This window comes from Strix uralensis, chromosome 3 (genome assembly GCF_047716275.1).
Source record: "Strix uralensis isolate ZFMK-TIS-50842 chromosome 3, bStrUra1, whole genome shotgun sequence".
Classification (NCBI taxonomy): domain Eukaryota; kingdom Metazoa; phylum Chordata; class Aves; order Strigiformes; family Strigidae; genus Strix; species Strix uralensis.
Window position 1 is genome coordinate 133,778,998 of NC_133974.1, and position 20,234 is coordinate 133,799,231.

General features: G+C 37.5%; 2 protein-coding genes across 4 annotated transcripts in view; one reads left to right on the plus strand and one right to left on the minus strand.

Moving 5' to 3' along the window:
- Positions 1-18,907, plus strand: part of FANCL (FA complementation group L) — a 31,673-nt gene extending 12,766 nt beyond the window's left edge. The window contains exons 6-14 of the mRNA XM_074864499.1: positions 757-853; positions 5,493-5,561; positions 14,027-14,177; positions 15,980-16,063; positions 16,687-16,732; positions 16,823-16,904; positions 17,701-17,817; positions 18,115-18,186; positions 18,646-18,907. Of these exons, the coding sequence (XP_074720600.1) occupies positions 757-853; positions 5,493-5,561; positions 14,027-14,177; positions 15,980-16,063; positions 16,687-16,732; positions 16,823-16,904; positions 17,701-17,817; positions 18,115-18,186; positions 18,646-18,681 (754 nt within the window). The 3' untranslated portion in view covers positions 18,682-18,907. The remainder of the gene's footprint in view (positions 1-756; positions 854-5,492; positions 5,562-14,026; positions 14,178-15,979; positions 16,064-16,686; positions 16,733-16,822; positions 16,905-17,700; positions 17,818-18,114; positions 18,187-18,645) is intronic.
- VRK2 (VRK serine/threonine kinase 2) overlaps positions 18,448-20,234 on the minus strand; it is a 46,798-nt gene continuing 45,011 nt past the window's right edge. For 2 of the 3 annotated variants that reach the window (XM_074864497.1, XM_074864496.1), the window contains exon 14: positions 18,448-18,984. In XM_074864497.1, coding sequence (XP_074720598.1) covers positions 18,742-18,984 — 243 coding nt within the window. In that variant the 3' untranslated portion in view covers positions 18,448-18,741. The remainder of the gene's footprint in view (positions 18,985-20,234) is intronic. The other variant, XM_074864498.1, reaches the window with a different exon arrangement.

Here is a 20,234-nt window from a genome sequence, read left to right on the forward strand (position 1 = left end):
ATGGAGAAGTTTGAACCTTTTTGACAGCTGCTGAAGCTACTCAGCAGAACATATTTCTAGAGAACAAGGTATTTTACAATTGTATTCATCTTCATTGTTGTGGGAAGCACAAATCAGTGATATCTTAAGCAAAGAGTCAGTGATTATGTCAGAAGTTTTAAAACTTATTTACATTTAGTAGGTACTTGCTACTTGCTTGGGTGCAGGTGTACCGTGTAAAACTGCCATGAAACGAAGGCAAATCATCATAAATAACTCATTTTTTACCTGTTTGGGTACTATTTTCTGCAGAAAATCAATTTCAGAATATGAACCAATATCCACTGAATTTTCCACAATAATAGTATTGATAATAAAAGAGAACTTCATTGAAGAGAAAAGCAAATCAAGAGCATAAAAGTCTCATACAGTAAGAAACTGCAGAAATGGATCAAAGATTTGACAGGAAGTTTAATGTGTACATAAGTAGAGGCTGACAGGAACATGCTGTGTGTGTCAAAGGTTCCAGTGATGGAAAACTGAAACACAGTGCTCACTGACCACAGCATGAGCCTTGACACACGTTGTAAATAACCCAAAGATATATGACTGCATTAAGCAGTAGACTGGTGTATTAACAGCAGTAAATCTAGAACAGCAGAAATGGTTGGCATATAGGACTTCCTCTGATTAATATTTGTAACAGACTAATAAGAGTATTGCAGACATTGCAAACTACTTCTTACAATGCTGTTAGAGTTTTCATTTCTCTTTCAGAGTCGCGTATGTGGATACCGGTCTTACCACAATCAGGCTAAAAGCTGAAGACTCTTGTGGTCGACAGCATCTCGTCACTCTGAAGTTTAATGCAAAGGTGAATTTAAGTGGGAGAAAATATTTTAAGGCTTTCTGGAACTAAATGGATTTTTCTTAATTCATAAGGATTTTAGAGAGTTGGTTGGTTTGTTAGTGTATCTGTTCTACAAGATAATGGTGGGGATTTTTTAGAGAAATTTTTTAATATAGAGTTTTCAGACTTTAACTATATTCAAAATTAATATTGCCTTACGGTTACCTGCAAGAATCTTTTCAGGTGAAGCTGTGCATCACATGAGAAACACTTGATGATACCACCGTTGTTTTACTGGATTACTGACAAAGTCATCTGGAAGACTTGTGTGTGGAAGCAGAAGACTTTTAATTCTTCCTGGTACTTAGAACTGAATTCAAATTGCAGTGTTTCTTCATAGAATTTCTCATTTCAAGGCATAAAGCTCTTACCGAAACCTATGAATATCCAGGCTGTATGGTGACAATTGTATGGTAATAGCTGTTGTCTTCAGGAAATCAGTGTAGGGGGAAAAGTGGATCCAAAAGTGTCTAAGCAATCTTGTTTGGAACTATCCTTGGTCCATTATCTGGACTAATAATCTAGAAGGGATGAGGAGTGGGCGCGGTATTGTGAAATTAAATTTCACCTTCACAGACAGCCTATATTCCTTCAGATACTAGGAGTTTTTTAGTTTTATGTAAGACAAGCTAACTTTCCCTTAGAGGGGTAAAAGGAGCCTGTGGAAAAAGTACTGTTTGGGAATTGAGGTTGCTAAAGTGGATTTTAAAAGAAAAGTAAAACTCTCCTACACCCACAGAGTAATGAATGCATAATTAATTTGCCAGCCAGTCCATTATTAAATACACTGATGGAAAAAAATATATGGGGAAGTACATTTATGGTCTACTGAACGTGCAAGGAGAAAAACCAGACTGTGTTGTCATTGTTTATAAGGGACTGCTGTCCCATACTTAGTATGACGCTGGACATTAAGTGCAGCCTGTTGCCCCTAAGTTTCCTCTTGATTTTATGGCAACTGAAGTAAAGTCTTTTAACTATGTGGAAGTGTAAAAGTGCAGAAAAAAAAAAGTAAAGGACAATACCTATTTTGACCAAGCAGCTGCCGTAGTCAAACACTATTACACTTAGGCGTTGGCTGATTCTGTTTAGCCTTATCACTGTACTGTAAGGGGAATCGAGCATACTGGTTTCTGTTCTTGTAAAATCTCGTGCATTTTCTTCATAGTAATAAAATATCTTAAGTTGAGACTCCGAATAGCAGGAGAAAGCACTGTCTAACAACCAATGATATAGTGTAATAAAGAGACTAGATTATCCAACTTGTCTGTTGTAACAAGTAGTCATCAATTTTTATTTTTTTTTTTTCTTCAAGTGATTGTTATGATGAAGGATCAATTGCTTGTCCTTTTTAAACCACGTCTGGCATTTAAACTTGCCACAGGAGAAAATTTATATGTGAAACGTGGTTTTGGTGACATGGGGGTTTGATTTTCCTTCCTATATGTATCTAATACATTTGGAAAGACTTTGCTGAAGTGTTTTTTGAAGGGATTTCTTTTGATAACCTGCTTTAATAGAAGTATGCCTATTTGTGTTAGGCTGTTTCTCTGATGACTGTTAGTATGTGAGCTAAAGCTCTCCTCCCCAGCGCATATTGCTGGCTGTTGTCTGTATTGGGGCAGATGGGTTTGTTCAGCCTTGTCCGTGTGGATGCCGTACAGTGAAATGAGTTTATAAGCCTGCTGACAGTGTTTTCAGGTAGAAACTCTTCAATAAGTGGTTTAGGAAATTCCTTTTCATAAGGCTATCATGTGTATTGAGATAATCCCCTAATTATTCCTTTGCTGTCATTCTTAATGGTTTGGATGTGTTTTGAGGACTTTTCCTTAATGTGTTGTCAAATGTTTCTGCCTGTTATCCTTGTCTTAATGTGCTTTGTGACAGGAGCTGTCCTTTCAAAACATTTGCTCTCTATAAACTGTGCTTGTAAAGTGTCTAGGAAACTCGGGGTGATCAGTTTAAACCTGGAAGAATTGAGGATGGTCATATCGTAGGTACGTTAACCGAGTCATGTGCTACACAGTTTTGATTTTTGCGAAATGATTAGGCTTAAACCTCATAAGAGGATGTATTTTTTTAATGGTCAGGATACATTTTGTGAAATAGTTTTCCCATTTATTTGGTTGAAAATGCCTGGTCCAGAAAGCTTTATCCATTCAGAATTTAAATGACTAGAAAAGTTCTCTGAAAACAGAGCATGCCTCTTTGCAAGTATAAAACTGAATACATTGGGTTTTATTTATCAGATTTCATCTTGTATTACATGAGAAGTGGGTTGGGTGTTTGCCATTTCAGATCCCAAGAATTCAGATAGGCCACTGCAAAAATTTACATGCCATGTAGTAAACAAGATGCTTTGGTAATTATCTGAGTGATTGGCAAGGGTTATCAAAATACTTTTTCTAGGTAAAGTCAGCTGCATGCTCAAAAATACAATATAAATATTTTGTTTAATAATTGCCTAAGTTGTTCTGAAGAATAATAGATGATTTCTGACATATACATTTGAATGTAGCTGTAATATGATGTCATCGATATGCTCTGGTATAGTATTTTAAAATACTTTCTCCTGGGGAATTGCTCACCTCATTTTATATAGGATTTCGCTCTGCAAGGTCTAAAAACCTTTTGTACATATGTACAGAATCATTGTTGCATGGTTCTTGACAATCATCTGGTGCACAGTATAATAGTGTGCTCTTGAAGAAAATTTGACTAAAAACGGAGGGCGAAAAGTGCTGTAGGTTTTTTTTTTTTTAAGTAATATAAAGTTAGAATCTGTTTGCAAGCATTTGTTTGAAGAGACCCTACAAAAGACTACATAAAATGAATTTACTTACCAAGAAAGTGAGCACATAATTGGCTAGAGCTGCTGGGATTTAAATAAGGTGGTCCTAAAATCAGTCCTACGGAAAAATTCTTCTGAGTTTGTTCTAGGCATACCACTATATGTTAAAAACAAGTGTATTTCTATGCTAGCATTGAAGTATTTCATGAAAAATAATAGCTATGATACAAACCCACTAACATTACAATGCCTACAAGAACAGTAACACTACCGTAAAAGAAACTGTAACAGCTTTTGTGGATATACATTTCTAAGTTGTAACCGCCTCCTGTCCAAATTAGTTGTTTCGCTTCTCTTGCTCTGCCAGTGGTGTTTTGTCTGCCACCAGTTTGATAAAATGGTAAAACACGAGATACTCAAATTGTAGGAGTTGTCTTCAGAAAGCAGATACCTAACGGAAACCACAAATGAAAGCAAAATACAAAGCAATTTTAAACAAATTTCTTTTAAACAAGTTTTATGGAAATCCATAAATCCACCAGACTGTTGTTAAAATCAAAGCAATGAAGAATGGGTGCTCTAGGGAAGTTATGTCTCTTGCTTGCTCTTTGCCATAGAGAACAATTTGAAACTAATTACTGTAGGATTACATTTTGCATAAAATAAAGACACATTTTAAAAATTCTCATAAATTGATTGCCAGATGTCTGATAAATAAGGACAGTGTCAATGTCTGGAGGTTTACTTTGGATGGAGAATGGTTATGGTAAGCAGCACAGTGAAACTTTGCCTCTTTGTCTTAACTCTCTTTAATTCTGTGAGGAAGCTGGGACTTTTTTTCATATGTCTCCCCAAATAATATTCTCTGTAACATTTTCTTGTGTTGGCAGTTGATGCAATACTAATACAATTTCTATAAAATTGCTGTGTACATCGTTGGTAGAATTTGAAAGGTTACATAGGACTAAAGGACGCAACTTCTCAGGTGAATAAAATTTTGAATAGGTGCTCTTAGAAAGGACACAGTTTATTTGTAATTAGATGTTTCTTTGCTACTTTATTTTTCAGAAAATACCAGGGTTTTGTTTCCACAGATTTCATATTGGTTGCTGAACAGCAATAGATTTACTCATGTAATGAATAGTCAGCAGTTATTTTTGGATGTATCAAACCTTTTATAGCTTCAGTTTTCTTAATACTGCTATACTTCTTTTTGTTCTTTTTTCTTTTCGTCGTTGATACCTTTTAATTTGGAGTGGGGTGCAGTGAGTTGTTTTGAGTGTATGTTCATCTCTTTCTAAATAGTTACATACTTACTCTGATTACTTTCAGTTTCAAAACAAAAAATGTTGCCAGTCAGACCAAATATTCTAATTTAAATGAAAATTAGTTCTTGACTCATGAAAGGGTTGTTTGGGTGTTGTTGTTTTTTTAAATTTCCTATCCTCTACAGGTAATTGAGGAGAACTTTTAAAAAAATATTTGATGTTTTTTGTCTTAAATTCTTTTTTTAATGTGTCTTTGTGAACACTGAACCCAGAAAACTGTGATTCTCCTGCCTTTCCTAAAAACTGATATATAAAAATACATGTAGATTTACATGTAGATTTCTTCTTTAAATGATAATTAACATTCATAACTATTTCTGAAAATGCTTTACATACTGTTTCCTCTAAGAGCCAAGTCCTCAAGATGCTTGAAGTGCTCATATTTCATTATCAAATTTGGCAGCTGAGTATCTGTCTGACTTTAAATCACTAAAAAAAAAAAAAGAAAAGAAAAGAAAAACTGTGTTTTCTTTCCCTCCCTCAGTATCCAACAGAACCACCGGATTGCCTTGTGGATTTTCCTGTTCAGTTTGCTGTTTCTTGGATGCCACAGGTAAACTGCTACACTATGCATCTTTTCTTAATAACTGAGATACATATGTAATATGTAGGTGGTAATGATGGGTTGGACTTTATTTTTTAACTCCAGCTTTTTCCCCTGTGTGCATTTTACTTTTATACATGTTTATGTAAATGTAATAATACTGAACTCCATATTCCTTATGATAGTGTTTTAAATATTTTCCTTGCCATGTAGGTAGACCTTACATTTGTATGCTTTGCACTCATACTGGCAGGTTTTTTCTTAAGCTGTTAATATGGCTGAAATTATCTTTAGGATTGATATTGGCAAAATATATGCATGAGAAACGATTGCTTTATAGAAAAGAAGCACCCTCTAAAGTTGACAGACAATAAAAAAAAAAAAAAAAAAGGTGTTCCCTCAGTTTGTTATCCTATATAGTTTTCATAGCATACTAAAACTTTTTCAGTTACAATCAAAAGAACAACAGGAAAGTACTTTATAGAATATAGTTAAACTGATATTGTTAATATGAAGAACCAAGAGCCATTGTCTTCTTTTAGTCTGTCTTGCATTATTTCATGTATCTTTTTTCCTTAATAGAGCGTGTGTACTTGATTAAATGGATTTAAATGTGACCACTTAGATGTAAGTTAATTTGAATTATCTCTAGAAAATAGTTGATGTTTAATTTCATTTAATTCTGGAAAATAGATTTTACATAACTGATTGCATTTCATAATTCTAACTCTCACGAGGATTTCTACCCATCAGTAAAGCCTGTCTTTATGGTGCTAAATTTGCATAGGGAACATGGCTGAAAGGTTGCATCAGAATGATTTTAAGACGGGCATATAATTTTGACTGCAAAGCTCAGGTTCTTGTGTGTCACTTCAGATCCTCTGGTATGAGAGCTTGAGGAAATAACTGCAAGCATGGACCATTGCAAATGAAAAATAAATTTAGTTTCACATGTAATTTTAGGTTTTGATTCTCTGATATGGTTGGGAACAATTTAAACAGATATTGTTTTTCTCTTAAATTATACTGGATTCCATATACTGCAGGCGGGATTTCAAGTACTGCTTCTGACCTCAAACTTTATACATACTTTTAATAGTATTTTATTAATTTTACAGCCTTGCCATTTATGTTGCCTCAAATTAACAACATTTCAAATATCCTTGACAGTCGTTACTTCTCTGTGTTTACTGTTAGTAATTTTAAAGCCACTAGCTGGACTTATGTTTTAATAAAATGTTCTTGAAAAACATGATATGAAGCAGCCTTCTTTGACAAGTTAAAGAGGGGAGCAAATATATTAATATTGACACTACAACCAAGTGAAAATCTACTATTAAAAATATGACATTTTAATGCTTGAGATCTTAAAATCTTAGTTAGAATTCTTAGTTAGAATTACCAACGGACGATTTGAAAATGTGATCAATACATGTTTGTATGTAACTGAAGACCCTGTTCTGAAATCGTGAGATACTAATTCTAGCTGCAGATAGCCTGCTATAATGCTGAACTGGGCATTGTTCTGATAGAAATGCTTTAGTTGTACAGTTGTTTTGAAAATTGACCTTATCTGTGTGGGCGACATGAACCTAACACTTGTGGGGGAAAAAATGTGTGTAGTAAATGTGTAAATTAATGTTTATTTGCAAAATTCATGGAAATCATTGCAGTGAGCTGTCTTCACGCTGTGGTAAAATAAGGGTTAAGCTTGGATAATGCTGAAAGCCACTGGTAGCAGAATTTAGCAGGTCCTCAAGTGGTTGAAAATTTTGGTTCCTAAAAGGGAAAAAGAACACTCTATACCTATTTTCTGCTAAAATAACATGAAGTTTTGACACTGATAGGTCTTAAATTTTAATATTTGTTGGTCATCTTTAATGTAAAAACTGATAAGGCTTAACTAAAATTATGCAGTTGCACCATTAGAATATAAACTCCTGTAAAAGAAAATATAGATTTTAGGTAATTGATTTTTTTTTTCCACTTCCCTGTGTGTGCTGTTGCCTATTTCAGGTTCTTTTCAGTGCTCATGGACTTTAAACTTGAGGGGTTGTTGGGTGGTTGGTTTTTTTCTTTCTTTTTTTTTTTTTTTTCCTCCCTCCGTGTAATAATAGACATGGCTTTATGGCATCCATATTAAAAATGGGTAATTTTCCTTATGGTCCCTGTCTTCCTGCTGGGTTGATAATGTTTTGATGTATTTTTCTTTTGCTCTGATGAGAGGTCTGCTGCTGCTGCTCTGACATATTCATTTGGATGAATAATTATAACTTGCACAATGTCAAGCTGAAGATGGTAGGGTTTTGTGCGTCATGACAAGCCTAGTAGCCAGTGCAGGTGTCTCACAGCATGATCAGCAACAGCCAGTGTATTCTGGCTCAGAGGAGACATTTTAGAGTAGTAAGAAATCAGCACCAAGGGCAATGCTGCTGCTGCTGCTACTGTTATAAGTGCCAAATAAATGCAGAGTGCTTCTCAATGACAAGTGCAAGAACGTCTACTTATTTCAGTTATATTCTTTTTCTAAAGAACCAGATAAATGTGCCGTCTCCACATTTTAGCATACACAGTAAACATGGTTCTGCAGTTTCAGTGCATCTATATTGTGCTGCCCTCGTGTCAGGGTATTTTTTCTATACTGACCACTGCCCACCTGGTTGGCTACATGAAGGTCATGAGCGTGGAAATTAATGACTAATGAGGTCATGCAGCCAGCCAACAATGAAACAGTAATGCAAGAATCAGAAGGCATAGTGGTATGAATGAGATAATTCTTCAGTTATTTTGATGAAAACACAATAAAATGCATCATAATTGTGCTTTTTCTTAGCAAAGGAGCTTCAGAGACACCAGCTTTATATGCACCTATAAATAAAAAAAGAGTGGAGGTGGTTGACAAGACGCTTTATAAAGATTTCAGAGTGTTGTGTCTCGGTTTGATTTGTGCTAAGGAGGGGGAAAATTGTTAAACTACTGTTTGTGAGAAATGAACAGTTTCCAAACAAATCTGAGGAATCCTAGATTATTTAGGTGATACAGGTGATCCCTTTTCCAGCCAACAACTGTTCACTTTAGTAAACTGTGTTTTAGGAAGTATTTCGTTGCAGAAGGGGTTGTTGGGCGTTGGAATGGGCTGCCCAGGGCAGGGGGGGAGTCCCCATCCCTGAAGGGGTTGAAGAGTCGGGTTGACCCAGTGCTGAGGGATCTGGTGGAGTTGGGAACGGTCAGTGTGAGGTTAATGGTTGGACTAGGTGATCTTCAAGGTCCTTTCCGACCAAGATGATTCTGTGATCTATGAATTCATAAAGGGCAAACAAGTAACAGCACCTATAGTTTAGACTACCTTTTCCATTAGGAGACTTTGCAGTTGTTTTAATTTTGGATAAGCAAATTTTGTGTTAGGAATAATTTTAGCAAGAAATCTCTGAATAAAGATCACATTTTTCTCTTCTTTTAAAAAAATTGATTTTAATAAATTGTGATGTAGTTACATCAATTAGAACATTCTTGCTCCCATTTGGTTAATATTTAGTTCATCCAGGATTTGGAGCAGGTGTTGGAAATTTGGCAGAATAGCCATATAGGCATATAGCACTTCTTAAAAGTTATCAAAGGGCTTCATGGGTTTTATGGCAGGTGCAGACTTAAGACTTTCTCTCTGTTCTTCCCAGCTATGACTCTAGAAATAAGAACCAAGAGTAGAGTGACTTTTTTTTTTCCATTCCTTCAATTGAAGAAAATGGTGTATGAGCAATAGGGGTAAACTTGGGAAAGTGTTTGAATTGGAATGAAGTAAAAAATGAAGGAGAGAATTGGCATGAGGAGCTACCACTGGTGAGATGGAGATGAGAGTGCAGAGGATAGAAATGGAAACAAAAAACGTTGCAAAACTACATGAGGCTGTTTCCTGGTAGTAGGGAAGGTACATTCCCCTCAGAAACCGATACAGAAACGCTGACCCAAGTAAGTGCTTTGTCTCCCAGCACTTGTTGAAACGAATGGAGGATACATATACCTGATAGCACAAAGGTAATGTTTGGGTCAAAGGTTTCTGAAACTGTAGGGGAATCATCAAAGTTGATATGTTTACATGTCTGTTTTCCTGTAAAATAACCAATTTAACCCAGTCTCGGCAAACGCCTGTTTTCAGAAGTTAAGATTGCAGAATCACAGCCCTTCAAATTAACATCAGGTTGGTGTCAGAGGACTGTGTTGCTATAGCTTATATCAGTGTATCAGATTTTTGCCTTTCAGAGCCGTGCATAACTAGGACTTTGAGGCTGAATATATGCTTTGTTGAGAGAGAAAACTGTCTGTGCTGAGAGTCACTTACAGCACCTTTTCACAAGTCACACTAATTGTATTCTTTGTTTTCTACTCTCACAACTTGAAATTTGAAAAATCTGGACAAGTGTTGAGTGTTTAAAGCTACGACAGTGGTCACGGGAGGTGATGCTCTAATAAAAACAGTCCTCTTGAAGCCAGATGAAGGGATCTCAAGCTGAGTATTCCAAACTAACTTTTTCTCAGTCTCTTATTTTTTGATCTGAAAACTCAGAATGATGCCACCTAATCTGAAAATGTGTTTTGATGATGAACTTGGTAATGTTTTGGGGCTGCTTGGTTGCTGTGGTGGTCATTAGAGAGAGCTGAAGGGAACAGGAATATTAAATCATGCAGTATCTCGCTGTCAAAAACTGGCCAAGCTCCCCCTTGAAAGTAATGAGGTGTCCTGGGTCTGCACGGCTTTCTCAGGAGGGGAAGGCAGCTCCAGCTGCTGATTTTGTATGAATTCACTTTTGATGGGTCCTTCAAATCACAGAATCCCAGGTTGGAAAGAACCTCAAGGATCATCTGGTCCAACCTGTCTTGGCCAAAGCCCGGTCTAGACAAGCTGGCCCAGCCCCCTGTCCAGCTGAATCTTAAAAGTGTCCAGTGTTGGGCAATCCACCACTTCCCGGGGGAGATTATTCCAGTGGCTGATTGTTCTCATTGTGAAAAATTTTCCTCTTGTCCAATTGGAGCCTCCCCAGGAATAACTTGTACCTGTTACCCCTCGTCTTTTCCATGGGACTCCTTGTAAAAAGGGAGTCTCCATCTGCTTTGTAGCCACCCCTCAAACACTGGAACATGGGGCTAAGGTCTCCCCTCAGCCTTCTCCTCTCAGGGCTGAGCAAAGCCAGTTCTCTCAGCCTTTCCTCCTGGGGCAGGCTGCCCGTCCCTTGATCATCTTCGGGGCCCTTCTCTGGACCCTCTCCAGCCTGGCCACAGCTTTTTGGGATAGCGGGGACCAAAACTAAACACAGCATTCCAGGTGTGGCCTGATGGGCGCCGAGTGGTGTGGGATGATGACTTCTTTATCTCTGCTGTTGATGCAGCCCAGCATCCTGTACCCCTAGAGCTAGGGGTACCAGCCCCAGCTCCAGGTATCTTGTACAGCTACCACAGTGTAGGTAATAGGAGTTAATAATCACCTTTCCTCTTACGCTGTTTTGCTAGTCTAAACCAGTAAAATATTTTGGACTTTGTCTAATGGTGGACTCTCCATTCCTCACCTTGGAAACTTCTTTGTCCCAGCTATGGTTGGTTGGTTTGCTTGAGAAGGTCTGGTCAGGATCACAGTGTTTCAGCTTGGACCCTACCCTCCCTAGAGCCTTCTGCACAGCTGATGTCAGTAGCTTCAGTAGTTAGAAATAAAATGCAAGGCTGGTACTATACACTAAAAATGTCTTCACTTCTTGCATTAAAAACACCTTCATTTTAGTTGTGAAAGATTAAACTGCCTCAATGTTCTTTGTTTTTATAACGGATGTTTCGCCTGACAAGCATGGAAACCTAACAGCTATAGAGGCTGGAGTAACCAGTTTGGTTTTGCTAGTGCTTTTTAGAGTCAGGGCAGCCAGTGCCGATATCCTGAATTATGAGTGTCTTATTTGCCAGAGAATACTCGACACATTTCATACAAATTCTAATGCTTTTATACAAAGGTGACCAAGAAACAAAGAGTTTGTGCTGTTTGACATTATTAACGACTATCTTGGTGTAGCGTAGACCAAAAAAAAGCATGATAGCAGTCTTTTCTAAAAGTGTTGGGCAATGACCAAAAATTAATTGGTTAATGAAATAAAAAGGAATGTTACCATTTTCATGGTTTGCATGACAAGCATGTGATGTATTTAAATAGCTATAGATGCATTTATGTATATAGCAGGAGACAGCTGGCAACATCAATGAAGCATGCAAATAAGATCAAATGAACAGTGCATTAAAAAAAAAGATTTAACTACCTTTTTAAGGAACATCATTGAAAAATTACAATTAGTATTAAAATTAATTGGATTTTAAAACTTATCTGTGGGTTATAATCCCTTGATGTTTCTTTTTTCTAGTGAAACCCTTTGAATTCCCGGAAGATAAAGATAAAAATGATTATTAGAGGATTTATCTGTATGTGATATAGAAAAATGTAAAAAATCAAAATGGAAAGCAACTGTTGCAAGTACCAGAAAATTATGCTATTAATTTAAGTGTCATCAGAGCACAAAAGATCACATTTCAGGACTGTGTGAAAATTATTAAAATACTGGAAATAATAGTACTTAAGATGAAGATATTATACTCTAAGATGTGGTTAAGTGACTGACACTATTATATCACTTCAGGTATTATAAAAGTAACAAAATGCTTTTAAAGATAATAAGCGTTACATTTTGAGATTGGCAGTATTCACACTTTTCTGCTTAAGTGCTTTCCTACTTTAATATAATCTAATAACAGCAGGAAAAATGTAGCATTTTATTTCTAAGCTACACCGTTTCCTTCTAAAATATGTATGTGTAAAATATAAAAACTTATTACATATAAAAATCATATTTCTTCATTTGAGAATGTTCACATAATTTGCTTCTTTTTGTCCAGGTGAGAAAGGGAGAAGATAATTACTAAAGGTTAAAGGAAATCATTAAATGTATGTTTTGTGTTATTGATAGAAAAACAGCTCTCTAAGAACTGAGCGTTTGATTTGCTTTTTCTTTTTGACCCAAAGAACTTGCTCCCAGCCCAAAAGATATCTGAAATCTTTTTGTTATCTTTTAATTTTTTTTAGAACGTCCTTTACCCTCTCTTGATCCAAATTGAAGAAATCTCATCAGTTCTCTCCTGTCCTTCCTGCTTTTCGCTCATGCGTTTCATTGTTCGGTCGTGTCCCGTGTAAACGATTTCAGAAGACCCTTTGGCGCTCCCAAGTCAGTCTTCTTTTTCTACTCTTGAGTTTCCCACTACCAAACAATTTGAGAAAACAAGTTAACCGTGAAGAGTTTGTCTCCAAAGCACTTTCCCCCACCCTTGATCTCCCCTCAGAGCTGCCTTTGACTAGTTTCTTGACACCTTCACTCTTTTCCTGTGGCAGCTTCATCTCTCCCCACGCAGCCACTGTCCGACAGCCCCTTGCTCTCCTGCTGCTCTGTTCATCACGCTTCCCAGTTCCTCCACTGGGTTTGTCTTGACGTTGGGCTCGAAACCCATTATGGGGCATTACTCCAAAGGGTTGTGGGGCATTACTCATCGCTCTCCTCCTCCTCCGGTTCCCTAAATTCATGTTTTGTACCCTCTGGGCTTCTGCACTTGGAAGGGTGTTGACTGCTGAGTGTTTTCTTGACTTGAAGAAGTATTTCCCTGTAGAAACAGTTACTTCTTTTGTGCTCAGTGATGATTTTAAAAAGACTTCTTTCACATTGCTGTTCTGTATATTGTCCTGTATAATGAAAGATTTGTCTGATTCCATCTAATCCACTCTCAAATATTGAAATCCCTTGAGTGTAATCCTCTGATTATTAGATGGCTTCTCCTTCTCTTACCGTACTTACATGGCTTGAAATCTAATGTTAAGTACCTGTTTTTGTACTGCTTAATTTTGAGATAATTATGACATTGTTAGGCTATATTTCTTAGAGTCTTTAAAAAATAAATAAGCTACTTTAGTTACGTGGGTATTTCTGTGTATTTGTATTTGGTACCATTGCCATGTTGCTCAGCTGAAGTAGAGACGAAATGTCAGAATGTTAGAGGTTTAATAGCAGCTAATTATGATTTTTACTTAAATTTTACAGTAGTTTGTTACAAGCTACAATGCAAATTGGTAGTTGTTACCAGTTTTCAGAAATGTTTTCTGAAAAGCAGTATAAACCACTACCAAATCCAGGAACGATGTACGTGTATCACAACATGTTACAACTACTGGGATTAGAGAACTCCTTCATCCTCAGAGTACAGCTCTTCTTTACTTGGGCTATTTTCATTTAAAAAAAAACCCAGTGAGGTTCAACATTTTACGCTACCATGATACAACTGGATACATACTAGATTTTAACACTTCCTACTACCTACAGCTTTTGGGGTTTTTTTTTTTGAATAGTCCGTATGGCTGTCGGTGGAAAGTATATGAAATTTGTTTAAACTTCTTCTTTTCTTAGGATTCCTTAATCGACATTTATAATCAGTTCCTGGCGGCATTAGAATCGCTGAAAGAATTTTGGGATGTCATGGATGAAATAGATGGGAAGACATGGGTGCTTGAGCCAGAAAATCCCACACGGAGTGCTACAACAAGAAGAATTGCAATAGGTATGAAAAGATCTGAAGGAATACACTGGAACTGAGAAGTAAACCTCAGGGTGCTGTTTGCTCATTTAATCAGATGGTGCTTGTTACAGTTAGGAAAATGAAAGGTGTAGTACTTAAAACCAGCAACACACAACTCACTTTGTGTATTAAAAAAACCATAACCTTCCACAGAGTGATGAACCTCTTTAGGAAATTAATTACAACTTTCTGGTGTTACATAGAATGAAAGTTTCTGCAGGAAAGTATCGTGCATTTGTAAATTATGAACATGTAACTGTCAAAACCTGAGGACTTGCATGATAACTCTTAAAAAAAATCACTGTATGTAAAAAAAAATCAGCTCAGATGAAGCCCTTATCTCATTCACAAATTCCAGATTTTTTAACAGGCTATTACTTCAGATTGATCCTGTCCTGGAAGAGTGAAAGGACTAGTAGAGTGCTGTCAAAAGGGGGTTAAATGAGGCAGGTGGAAAGGACAGAGAAATAAGAGAAGAGAGGAAATTACAGGCTTATAGTGTTAACCACCTGAAAAAGTACCTTAATTCATATGTTGATGTCTGGCTTTTTAAGGTTTTTATATATATATATACTTATATATATAGGATGAGGAGTCTTGTAATTGCAGAGGAGCAACTTGCCACCACGGAGGTTAGAAAAACAGGGGCGAGGGAATGTTTTGATTTTTAGCTTAAATCCAAAATATCACTAGCATATTGTAGAAATGTGGGAACATACAGTGGACCAAAACAGACCTAAGTTGTCCCCGAAACCTGTGGAAGGACCAATGGCCTGCAGAGCGAAGAAGGAAAGGAGCTAGTGGGGTGCTGAGGCTGCTCCTCCACTGGGGGTGCCAGGAGGGACAGAAAAAGTTCAGCAACTGGCTAAAATGACATGGGTCGGACCCACTTTTCCTTTTTGTGTGTGTCTGTGTGTGCAGTCAGGGTGGCTTTATCTTGGTTCTGCTGTACTTTGACACAGACCAATGAAAAGGAAAGAAAAGCCTCAAAAAGTGCCTCACGTTAGATCAGTGGAGGGCAGGGCAAGGCTTTGAGCCCTCTGTCGTCGGTCACAGACAATCCGCAGTGCTGGTGAAACTTTGATTTCATTCATTGCAATTTCTTCAAGGAGGGCAAGCCTACCACACCTCTTAATTACAAAAAATGCTGGGTTTCACCTGGTTTTGTTTAGAAGAGAATTTGCTGTGAGGTTTTTAACCTGGATCTGGAACATTTTTGAGCTGCCTACCCCTTGAATGAGTAGTGGATCATACGAGGATCGGGGGTATCTTGTAGGAGAAAAATATTTGCCATTTACAAAATATGCCATTGTTTGCTCAGTTCAGGAGTATGCTGTGCAGGGGCTTGACTTTTACTGCTTAATACTGTCTGCTTCTCTTTTGGACCGCAAAAGATAATGAGGAATTAATTACCCCTCTCCTACCTTTAAAATTTCACGAAGACTTCAGATGGATTATGTCATCTCCCTTGAGTTTGATTATTTGGAAATAGGTCTAAAAGTGTTAAGATTAAGACTAGTCTAAAAGAAATGCAAGACTGGTGGGTTTTTTTTAATCAGTTGCTATTTTTAATTACAGTCCATTGCCATTTAAATATTTAATATATACTGATATTTTGTACAATTAATTTGGATGCCTAACAACTTTATTATTTATCATAATGAAAACCAGCCTGAACTAACGAATTTAAAACTGCTTTTAAAAAAAAGGTTAATGTTTCTGTTTTCGAATACTTGACTGCAAAGAAAAGCTTCCTCTATGACTTATTTGCTTTCTCATTTTAGGGAGCAACGTCTCGGTGAACGTAGAGGTAGATCCTCGGCATCCAAACATGCTCCCCGAGTGCTACTTTCTCGGAGCAGATCATGGTAAGGCAGCAGACACGGACAGTTTGTTTCTCCTCTGGAAGCTGATCTCTGGTGAGCAGATCCTAGTGCGAGCTGTCAGACTCGCGGGGTAAACCTCACTTAAGCAGAGCCATGAATTAAGCTGAATACGTGTGTGAGGGACTTTTACACGGAAGTGCTGGGGGTTTTCACAGCCTGAACCTGTTTTGTTCTGAGTGACACTTATCCAGTGTTTTCCTAGCAGTTTGAAGGGAACCCTGTGTCCTACAGATGATCACCCCATCATGTTTATATTTTAATACCATTTTCTTTTTTAATAAAATTAATTTAATTTTTAAAAAAATTTACTATATGTCCTAAGAGTGTTTGGAAATATATAAGCCTTTTACTCTGTGCCCCACAACTTTTTACTAACTTTTTAAGGTAACCACAATCATTTCTTCAACAGTATGATATTTTTAATATTAGTGTAGTGAATTCCCCGAACTAAAAACTAAGAGCAGTCATTGCCTTCGGTACCTTAATTAATTATAAAACCCAACCCCTGCCTTCCCCTTCAGTGCTGAAATAGGAGAGGTTACGCAGGGTGGGGGAGCAAAAGGGATCCTAAAGATGATGTAATTATTTCTGTATGTTGTTTGCAGTGGTTAACCCTTTGAGAATTAAGCTGAACACCAATTTGCACTTATGGTAAGCATCTTTCCAACATATATTGTTAAACCAAAATGGTATTTGCCCTTCCTAGTGTTGACTTTTTCCCCCCCTGTCTCCCACCTGCAGGGATCCAGAAATCAGTTTACTACAAAACTTGAAAGACCTCTTGGAAATTGATTTTCCATCTCGTGCTGTGTTAGAAAAAAGTGTAAGTTGCTTTTTGTTAGTCATCAGTTGTTATTTCCGAATAAGTAGAATTGAAGTGGTCACTTTATAACTGCCAGCAAAAATAAGAAATTTAGAAGAGAGGTAATTGGATTAATATATTGTCATAAGGACTTCTGAACTTCAAGCAACAATTGTCAGAGCTTGTTAACCTCTGATTAGAGGTGCACACTTCCCTGTGGCCTGCGTAGCAGTAAGGCGATTAATAACAGGCTTCGTTATTACAAGGGAAAGAGGAAGTTCCAGAGTAGCTAATGAGATGTGGAAAATCCAAACATCAACATCCATAGTTGATGACTTAAGTTCTAATTAGGTAGAGCTGCTTAGAGGGGACAAGAGGCCATCCAAATACTGGTGCATTTCAAACAAACTTGGAATTAATTTTTGACAATGCTGTAACGCTGGATTACTAGCTTTGCTTTCACTTGTGAAATTTTTAAATTAGTATCTGACTGGGGTCTTGTGTCTAATGTCCAAATGTAATGACAAATCATTGTGTTTAATAAGAAAGAAACAATAGGGCCCAAGAGTAAGAAAACACTTGTCAAACTAGATGTAATGCAGTGAGAGGATCAAGTAGGACCTAGTCAAGTCCTGTACATCTGGCAGCCTCTCTCCTTCTTCACGTGATATGGTGTAAACATGTATTGAAGGCAAAGACATTTACTCATTCTAAGCAACAAAGAAACGCAAAGCAAAGACAAATAGATGAAGATGTGGTACCAGCCCTATTTGTTCCATTCAGTTGTACTGGAAGCTAAACGCTGTTGTGTTTTAAGGATTTTGCTAAGGACTGTGGAATCTGCTACGCCTATCGCCTCGCCGGCGCTGCTCCCGATCAAGTGTGTGATGACCCCCGCTGCGGCCAACCCTTTCACCAGGCTTGCCTGTACGAGGTGAAGTAACTAATGGGACAAACTTTGCTCGCTAACTCGCAGATTCTAGAAAATAAGCATCACCCCCTTGCATTTCAGATGAAGCAATATCCTTTCAGGGGTGCTACAAGTCACTGGGCTTCCTCTTGTTGTCTTATCCCCTCCCTGCAGAACAGAGCCTGCCTCATGTTGTGCTTAGACTCTGCCTTGAACACGCACCATGGCAGATGCTGATCGGAGGAACACTCCTGAAAATAGATCCTTCTTGAATTTGTTATGAAACAAATGTGAATTTTAATGCTCTGACTTGTGTTGCAGTGGCTACAAGGTCTTCCTTCTAGCAGACAGAGTTTTAACGTCATCTTTGGTGAATGTCCCTATTGTAATAAGGTAAGGAAATGCAATGGAAATGAGGGATTGAACTAAACTGTGTGGTAGCTTAGATAAAAGCAGAAACTAACAACGTCTGTTGTAAAACTGAATACGTGGCTACTATCTCCTCTTTACACATTAGAAGAAAGAGAAGAAAACTAAACTCCCATGCATTTAATGCGTTAGTATTTAACTAAAGGTTTTCTGAAACAGTATAAAGACAGCTACTCACCAGTTATCGACATACTAGTGTCACAGTAATTAAATATCACACCCCACTGGATTTCAGGACACTTTTTTAATATTGCAAAGGGTCCAGTTTCCAAAAGAAAAAAGAATCCCACCATCCATAACACAAAACAGCCTTGTACAAACAGTTTGGTGTATCCAGAACTATTGAGTGCAGATTTGAAGCGTTTTAAGAGAACTTGCCTTTAAAAGATACTGACAGTATTATTTTAAAAAATCTTTTCCAAGCCACTAACACTGAAATCTTCAGGGAAGAAACTCTGAGAAAAACCTGCGGGCTGGCAACACCGCTGCACTTAGACTGAAGACATTGAAACAGTGACATCAAAGAAAATACAAGGAAAGTAATATTAGTAGCAGAAGTACGAGTATAGCTATAGTGTAGTGGTACGTTTCGTCAGTAAATGCGAGCTTAACTAGAACAGAGACAGAGGGACTAGTGCTGTCAGAACCAGTTTCTTGCAGTGAACCTGGATGATCTGCAGTTAAAAGTTGATCGTGTTTCTTTTTGGATTCTGGGAATATTGCGTGGGGGTCGAATGGTGGTAATTCCCTTGCAGTGTCTCTCTGCAGGAAAAAAACAATAAACAATATTGAGTAAGTGAGATGAACAGGAAGAAACAAAGATGCCATCTAGGTATTTCAGTTATCCTAGAGAATGCAATGCAATTCTTACAAAGTCTTAACACCAGAATTTGCAGTGTGAGTGTACTGTATATTAAGTGTATAACATTAGATGTGATTACAGACCTTCTAAAGAGACATACTCTATATTTATTACTGAAGTCAGCTGAAATTCTTCTATATCTGTAACTTGTTTCCAAAAATGTTAATATATCAAGTCTTTAAAGTGTTCCTGCCAATAAAGTTTTGTCCTGGCAACCCTGGCCGTTACTCTGAAGTTTGATTTGCCATTTTAATGTGTGTAAGTTTTTGCCTTTCATAGCAAAGCTAAAATTCTCCTGATTTCTCACAGACAGCATGAATATGCTGGTAGTGTGGGGTTTGTTCTGGGGGGATAGGGTGGTGTTTGGGGGTGTTTTACATCTCCAGAAGCAGTGTCATCCTTAGCTTACCATTTTGATCTCCATCTCTGACAGGAATCCCTAAACATGATGATTCTGTTTCCCACATATCCCAAGACTTGACCACATTTTCCACTGTCCCTTAGAAAAATGTGTTTGGACTTGCTCTCTGGGGGCTGCCTGACAGCCTCTCACCTCTCTACTTCCTGCCTGAACCATTGGGTTCTTCCCTGCTTTGTGCCTTAAGAATGCTCCTGAATTTTCATAACCTCTAAAATTTCCTGTATACCTTTCCTTTACCCATCTCCTAAATTACGCGAAAGGAATTGAGAGGAAGTTTGCAAAATGAAATTAACACAATCCTGCCTTTTTTCCCTTTTCCAGTTTCTCATTTAAGTATCTTAAATGTTGTCTGTCATCCATTTTAACTCTCCCTTATTATTAATAATAGTGAGTACCACAGACCTATTCTACATAGATGCAGACTAAATCAGACCACAAATCTCATCTAAATATGGGACCAGCAATTGGTCCCTTTTCTGTAAAAATGTACTTTCCCTTCCTCCTACAAACAGGAGGGAAACACAAATCCCCATGTTACTTTCTGCTGTCATAATCTACCACCTGTACTATGTGCTGTTCAGGTAAACAAGGGAAGTTACACCAGCTCTTTTTCTCCCTCTGTCATGTTGGGAACCTAAATGTGTCTCTTTCCAGATCTGCTTTCTTAGGACTAAAGTGGCTTTTACACAAAGTAAGTAGAGGGATGAGATTTGTGGGAGAAATTTGCTA